General features: G+C 39.4%; 1 protein-coding gene across 2 annotated transcripts in view; it reads right to left on the bottom strand.

Moving 5' to 3' along the window:
* Window positions 1–1,190: 1,190 nt before the first annotated feature.
* Window positions 1,191–8,351, bottom strand: part of SEC61A2 (SEC61 translocon subunit alpha 2) — a 28,478-nt gene continuing 21,317 nt past the window's right edge. Inside the window, exons 8-12 of one of the 2 annotated variants that reach the window (XM_044226442.1) lie at window positions 7,564–7,724; window positions 7,018–7,215; window positions 5,007–5,198; window positions 4,342–4,418; window positions 1,191–2,267 (exon numbers count right to left, since the gene is read on the bottom strand). In XM_044226442.1, the coding sequence (XP_044082377.1) occupies window positions 2,081–2,267; window positions 4,342–4,418; window positions 5,007–5,198; window positions 7,018–7,215; window positions 7,564–7,724 (815 nt within the window). In that variant the 3' untranslated portion in view covers window positions 1,191–2,080. The remainder of the gene's footprint in view (window positions 2,268–4,341; window positions 4,419–5,006; window positions 5,199–7,017; window positions 7,216–7,563; window positions 7,725–8,351) is intronic. The other variant, XM_044226443.1, reaches the window with a different exon arrangement.

The raw sequence follows: 8,351 nt of genomic DNA, 5'->3' as shown, positions 1-8,351 counted from the left end.
AACCAAAGGAGGAAAGGATGAAACTGGAGAACTGACTAGATTGAGTCTACTCTGTAAATATGGCAAAAATTAGGCCCCCAACTACTTGCTCTAATAGTAGTTTTCCTCTGTGCCCCAACCCTTTAAAAAAAAAATAAAATCCTTATTTTTAATGCTAGGCATCATGATTCTCTAGAGATCTTATTCCTTCTCCCTGAGCTCCCAAAGACCAACTTCTATAATCTCCCTGGTAACTGCCTTCCTTCAAAAATCAAGAAACAGAAGGCATATGGGAAATACACAGACTCGGCGCACAGACCAGTCTCCAAACAGACCAGCTCTTCCGAAGCTACTCCCTGCAAAAACTGAGACACCTACTCTTAAATGTTGGTGGAAGAGAGATCTTTGTAACCCCTATCTGTCCTTTCTACCTTTTTCTCTTCCTAAGAGTGCAAATCACAAGAGACTGCTAAATCCTAGAACATACCCCTAATGCCCTTTATATTAACCTTTAAGCGTCCAACGGTGTCCTTGGCAAGTTAGGTCAGCTTGAGAGCCAGCAGTCTGGATGTTTTTCATGGCTGGCACTGGTCATTTATCAGCATTTGGAAGTTCAAGTTTTCCCCAAAAAAGCCCTATTTCCACCTTCTCTTGAAAAAAAGGGGGAAAAATCACATATGACCACTGAATCCACATTTCAATGGTGACCAGGGTCTGAGGCCCTGAGGAGATGTCCTCCAGATGACCACTGTTCCTGGCCTGCAGCCTTGTGTCATCTGCCTCCCTGTAACTGTACTTTTGTTACTGTAACTGGCCTAAATAAGATGTACTTCCACGCTTACTAAAAAAGTAAACAATGGGAACCCTTACTTCTGAAAAGGAGCCTTCAAAAATGAAATGTGATCTCTTTGTGGCTGAAAGACCACACCGTTTAAAAAATTATAAAGAACTCTGCTATTTCGGATAGAGGCTAGGACGACATCGGAGATCGTCCTGTTTTCCTATTCTTTCCAGTTAGTCGCATAACTGAGCACCTCTGAGTTGGTCCCTGTTTCCCAATAGTTTTAGGATTAAACACTAAACCGTAATGACGTTTGACCTCTTGCCACAGACTTCTCAGGATGGGTTTTGTATGATTATGATGAACCTATACAAATAATCTTAGAAATCATTTAATACCCGATTTTATTTTTCCAACACAACTGAAACAGTTTTATTAAATAAAGGTTTATTTTCTACTGTTTACACTCATGTTGCTGCTGTAAAGTACAACAACATACACAAATTCCTAGCATGAATTACTCATTGTTCACCCCCACTGAACTACAGACATTGCTTGAGAATTAGATCTTTGCTTTAGGGATTAAAAAAAAAGAGAGAAGAATTGGGGCATCGTATCTTGAAAGAATATTCTCAAGTGATGTGTTGGAATTCGAAGGCATAGCCAATACAGTAAAACAGCACCAACTGCTGTCACTGGGAAGAAAGGAATGAAAACCAGGAGTAATTACAAGCAGTTGTTTCTAGGAACAGCTGGAACTGAAGCTCAGCGTTGCCCACCTGGGCTGAGTGGCAGCTGTGAGAGGGGACGCATCGGGCAGGGGACGGAGAGGGAGGGTGGGAACGTGGATACTAGGAGTTAAAAAAGTATAAAAAGTTAATTATATCTAAAATACAGATTAGATATAAATGTTCCAGAACTCATTAAATAAGCTCAAAAATACTGGAAAGTGGCAATTTGAACTACATTTATTTTTAAACAAGTGGGGGGAAGAGTGAGTGTTCTGAATGTTGTGTGCAAAACTGATCCACGTCACCATCTCACCGTCACAAGTGAACAGGGCAAGGCGGGTACATTGGTTTCCAGCATCACAGGCAACACTACAAGTACATTTTTGAACGAATAATGTAAACTTCAGTTTTAAGGCAGCTGGTACTAATGCTGCACACGGGCTGAGCTCGGCGCCCATCTCACAGACGGGCCGGTGAGCGCTTGAAAACAAACCGTGAGGGAAGAAAAGGGGAACCAGCATTATTTGACAAAAACAATGTGTCAAAATTATTTTCCCTTTCACACACACAAGAAGAAATACTGGAACATTTAGAAAAACAAAGCACCCATCCCACCGACTTCAGCCTGTTCCTTGACAAAAATTTCAAAATACTGATAAATAATAGTGACGGCAAGCAGGATGCCGGTGCCGGAGCCAATGGCCCCGAGGAAGTCAGCCAACACCGACAGGGCGCCGATGCACAGGCCACCAAACGCTGCCGCCGTGGGGATGTACCTGCAAGACAGAATGCTCAGTCAGTCAGTGCAGGGCAGGGGGCGCTGGGGCGTCATCGTCACGCTACCCCGGCAGGGGGCCATCTGCGGGGATGACGTGCATGTCCCACGTGCTGCTGACATGCAGATGGAGACTTTATGACTCAGGGAAGGATGTGACCTGGATTTCCAGAAACCAGTCGATAGCCAAGAAGAGCAATACTTGATTTTTATGGCAGAAGATTGGAATCCTCAACGTTGATTTAAGTATTAAAATATTCACTATTTTAGGGGTTCCTGGGTGGCTCAGTGGGTTAAAGCCTCTGCCTTCGGCTCAGGCCATGATCCCAGGGTTCTGGGATTGAGCCCCGCATCAGGCTCTCTGCTCGGCGGGGAGCCTACTTCCTTCTCTCTCTCTGCCTGCCTCTCTGCCTACTTGTGATCTCTCTGTCAAATAAATAAATAAAATCTTAAAAAAAAGAGAATGTTACAACTCGGTAACAAAAAGACAACACAATTAAAAATGAGCAAAAGATCTGAAAAGATATTTCTCCAAACAAGATACACAAATAGCTAACTAAATGCATGAAAAGATATACGCATGAAAAGATATTCAATGTAATTACTTATCAGGGAAATGCAAATCAAAACCACAAAAAGCTACCACTTCATACCCACTAGGTGGCTATAATCGAAAAGCAAGAAGTCGTGCTTGCAAGGATGTGAACTGAAAGCCTCATCCAGGTGGGCATGCAGACCAGTATGGCCACGCTGGAAAACAGCCTGCCGGTCAACATGTTAAACACAGAGTTGCCAGATGGCCCAACACTTCCATTCCTACAGGAATGAAAACATGTCCACACAAACCATGTTCAAATACGTTCTTAAAAGCCTTATTCATAATAGTCAAAAACTGGAAACAACCAAAATCTGCATCAACTGATGAATGGATGAACAAATGCAGTATAGTACATCCATATAATGGAATATTGCTCACAAATAATGCCTGAACTCTGAAAACCTTACACTACATGAAAAAACCGCTTCACTAAAGACTGCAAGTCCATTTATATGAAATGTCCAGAATAGGTAAATCCATAGAGATCAAAAGAAAAAGTTGGCTCGGGGGTGGGGAATGAGCTCGGAATGGGAAATAACCAGTAGGTATAAGGTTTCTTTCCAGGTAATGAAAATGTTTTTGGTTTGTTTTTTATGTTTGTGGGGTTGGGTTTGTTTTTTGTCTTTTGTTTTTTCATAATCTCTACACCCTATGTTGGGCTCAAACTCACAACTCTGAGATCAAGAGTTACATACTCCTCTGACTGAGCCAGCCAGGCACTCCAGTGACAAAAATGTCTTTTAAATTACATTGCAATGAGGACGCCTAGGTGGCTCACAGTTGGTTAAGCAGCTGCCTTTGGCTCAAGTCATGATCCCAGCATTCTGGGATCGAGTCCCACACCAGGCTCCTTGCTCAACAGGGAGCTGCTTCTCCCTCTGCCTCTGCCTGCCACTCTGTCTGCCTGTGCTCACTCTTTCTGACAAATAAATAAATAAAATCTTCAAGATAAATAAATAAATAAAAATATATTACATTGTAATGATTATACACTTTGAATATACTAAAAACAGAAACCATATACTAAACCATATACTTCAAATGAATAAATACATTTGTATGTGAATTATAACTCAATAAAGCTGGTATCAAAAAATAAACTAATGCACAGGATCTACCCTAGACCAAATAAATCTCAATTCCTAGAGGTGGAATATCAGGACTTTTTAAAAGCTTCCAAGGGATTTTATGTGCAGCCAGACAATGAGGACCTCCCATCAAGAACATTTTAATACTGGGCTGAGCAGTGAAGGGAACACAATTTTAAAAAAATAATTTAGATGTCAATTTTGATGGGGAACAATTTTAGAGAACAATTCAGTATTATGTTAAACTTTGGTTCTTCTGTGTGAAATAGAAGAAAAATGATTCATATGCAAACAGGGTAACACCTGACAATAAATTAAAGATTGAAAAACCAAATAACATGTGTATGTACACACATACACACATCAAGGATTAAGTTTCATGACCTTACCTATTAAGCTCATGAACCATAGAGGTATCTCTGTGGCCCCTCATTACCATTTGCTGTTCTTTAAGCTGCTTAGCTACCTGCCAAGAGAAGAACAACTTTGAAAATCGAACTGTAAATACTAGGTGTAAAGTGCTTTCCACACACTAATAAATCAAATAAAGACCCTTAAGTAGGCACTGTCATACCATTCCCATTACATCTGAGGCTCAGTGGTGCACACCACCTATCACCCACACATTAAACCAGTGTTTGTCAGTCTTTTATTTATCATCCCCCTAAAACAGAAATTAAATACTAAGGAGTAAGAATTTGCTGGGAAGGGTTAAGAATGTATGACTTAGGGCGCCTGGGTGGCTCAGTGGGTTAAGCCGCTGCCTTCAGCTCAGGTCATGATCTCAGGGTCCTGGGATCGAGTCCCGCATCGGGCTCTCTGCTCAGCAGGGAGCCTGCTTCCCTCTCTCTCTGCCTGCCTCTCCATCTACTTGTGATTTCTCTCTGTCAAATAAATAAATAAATAATCTAAAAAAAAAAAAAAACCTTGATAAAAAAAAATTAAAAAAAAAGAATGTATGACTTAAAAGCTTAAATTATAAAAGTAATTAAGAATGTTTCAATTACCACTTTGAAATTAAAAACGTTTATTTTCAAATATAACAAATACTTACATCTTTGGCTGAGGAACCAGACACCTCTATCCATGTCTTAGAAAAGAATGCACATGATCCCAACATGAAGATGATATAAACAACCACATGGACAGGATCCTCAAATATGGCGCCCATGGACTCAGGAGGAGAAAGATAGTAACAAAGCCCTCCTACTGGGTAAGAACGAGCAGGTCCTCCCCCACTGACATCCTATAGAACAAGAATAAAAAGGAAAGATGGTGAACCCAACTGGTCAAGATACATTTTTATGACTTTTCAAACTCCTCAAAAATTACGGCAATGCTTTCAACTCAAAGCCCCTAGAGTTAACAATTCTATATAACTTAAAGATTTACTTTTGTGTCTAATATCTTCACTCCTTCAAAATTATATGGTGAGTATCTACTATATAAAAGACATTGTGGGGGCACCTGGGTGGCTCAGACGGTTAAAGCTTCTGCCTTTGGCTCAGGCCACAATCCCAGTATCCTGGGATCGAGCCCCACATCGGGCTCTGCCTGCTTCCCTCCCTCCCCCCAACCCGTCTCTCTGCCTACTTGTGATCTCTGTCTGTCAAATAATAAATAAATAAATGACATTGTGAATATATTATTAATAGAAGAATGATCTTTTAAAAACTAACATTATAATACATTTACAAAAAAACCTTCCTTCTTTTCCTAAAGACAGGAATATGATGACATTTACATTCCATCTCTGATTACATGTAGAATCTGAAACTTTCTGCACTATACAAGAGTATGCAACATACCCTTTCACTTCAAAGTATTCTATGAAGAATACAATCAAATGATCAATAATATTGACAGATGACTAATAACTGCCTAAACTTTATACATTTTATAAGAAATGTATAAAGAAATAGTCCTTTAATATTTAAAATAGGATTTTTATCCAGACCAACATTTAAGAATTTTTATATGAACAGAACCGGGAACAGTGTTAAGTTTTCAGGCATAAGGGGTGGGAAAGCAATTTCTGCCTGCAATGATTAAAATGTCTGGTTCCTGAATATACATTTCAAGATGATTTCTTTACTGTGCCCCTAAAATCACTAATCCCCAATCAAAAGCACTGTTTATAGACACAATTCAATTTCTCAGTAATTCTCTCATTAAAAAGGAACTTAGTTAAGATCACAACACAATCTATACACAAACCACTCAATACATTTACTGCTATTAAATTATTACAGTCATAATTTCTGATGGATTATTAGCTCACAAAGGGAAGGACCACATCCTCCCTCATTACAGGTAATCACATTTCCATTACATGAGTGAAGAAAGAGTACTGTGGATAAACGAAATCTTACTTCCTTCAACTAACACTCAAGAGTTACTGTCTTACCTTGTTAACCTTAAAAAAAGAAAAAAAAATGACCTTTATTGTAGAAGTAGAAAGATCTGTCACTGTAACTTACAATGTTAACAGGGAGCATATGAAGATAAAGGCATAGAATAAGCTCATTTCAGAAACAGTGACTATAAAAAATAACAGTTGGTAAAATACAAGTTGTACAACTACGTGTTCTGAAGAAGAATAAAAGGCCATGGTCTCTTTTAATTTTATAGTTTTAAAAGAGGAAAAAAATGCTCCTTTGTCATATGAAGAATTTAAACCAATTAAAATTCAATCCGACAATAACTCACACTTCAGTAACAACAGGGCTGGACTGCTTTGGAAGAAGCTATGATGACAGGATCTATAAAGGGAAGTCAGAAAGTCCTGGATTCTATTTCTAGTAACTCTGTGCTCTCTCCGGTCTAGTAATCACATGCCTCTCTCTAGCCCAGTTAATCACAACTAGTTTATTGCCACTCAGGCCATGAAAAATGGGGTAAAACATCTTTCCAAAGAAATGATAAACTCTGCAACAAGTAAGTGAATCTGAAAATGTTATAGCAACTGCTTCAATTATGGCTCATCTCTTTCAGTTACAAAATATAACCATGAAATGCAAATTACAATAAATATGAATGCTTAGAATAAATAACAAAATACTCACAGCCCACTGTCCTAGTAAATTTACTAAAAAGTTGCCACTAAATCGAACAGACAGCATCTGGGAAATAACATACAGGTTTGACACTAAGGCCGACTGGAGAATAATGGGGATGTTCGAGGTGTAGAAGAGCTTGATGGGATAGCTACTGTACTGTCCTCGATACCGGGCTGACTTGATGGGCAAGTCAACACGAAATCCCTAAAAAATGAAACCGAAGAGGAAGTAAGAGTTACTGCACATCTCAACTAAAGAACACAGATGACAGGCAGAACAATACAGTGGGGAAGGTGAGAAGCAACACTATCATTTTCCCTGCTACACACACACACACACACACACACACACACGCGCGCGCTAAAATGTAACTCCTGTTCTATGCCATCACCACCGCTATTTTGCACCTCAGTTGAAAGACCAGAATTATTTGCTTGACTAGACTCTGCAACACTGACTTGTCAGATACTGACATTTCAAATAGCATTCTTTTCTTTAAAAGCAAAATAAAAATCCACATCCCCCTGACTCCAGTGAAGAAAGTATACGTACCTGAAAATATATAACAACGGCAAACACAAAGACCGTAGCGATGAGGTTCATGAGATTGGGTAAGTTCTGACGATAGAAAGCTTCCCTTAAAGCTCGGACCTTGTCTGTCCTGGTGGCCAGTAAATGAAAGAGGGCGATGACCGCACCCTCAAACTCGGTACCTGATAAATCAAGAGACAAATTCACTGTAGACTCTTTCTCCAGCGCTCTCCCTAAGATCAAACAAATAACCTTGAAACTCCAGTACATGGCCAAAATAGGAATCAAAATCATTCATCAATGTTTACTCTATAAATCAGCCATGTGTGGGGCTTCTAAAAATCTCTACATCATGAAGGCAAATGTATCTTTTTTAGCACAAATCTCAAGTTTTCTCAAGAGACTATTCTTGACGAAAACAGCTAAAGGAGAATAAGCCTAAGCAAATATTTAGGTCATAATGATTTGCCTCTCCTTTACTTTAGGGAAGAGAAAGGGAGGGGAGAAAGCGGCAGCAAAGCAGAATAAAGATGTCAGAATCAAAAGATCTATGTCACTCTATCGAGCTGGCTTTTAAGTTTATTTTACCAAGAATACGAATAAAGCCATCATTGCTCTTAAGGCTGGGATCAGTTTAGACGTTAACTGTTATGAAGCTTGGATGGCATCGGAGACAAATGGAGATGGGGAAGGGGAAAGACAGAATGAAGGATTTCAAAATTTAGTTGCTACTGAAAGCCAAGGAGAGTGGCAGCAAAAGTATTAGTGCTCCCTGATGATACAATAGATAATAGTGTTTTCATTTGAAA

Source organism: Neovison vison, chromosome 12 (genome assembly GCF_020171115.1).
Source record: "Neovison vison isolate M4711 chromosome 12, ASM_NN_V1, whole genome shotgun sequence".
Taxonomy (NCBI): domain Eukaryota; kingdom Metazoa; phylum Chordata; class Mammalia; order Carnivora; family Mustelidae; genus Neogale; species Neogale vison.
This window is presented reverse-complemented; position numbering and strand designations above follow the sequence as displayed.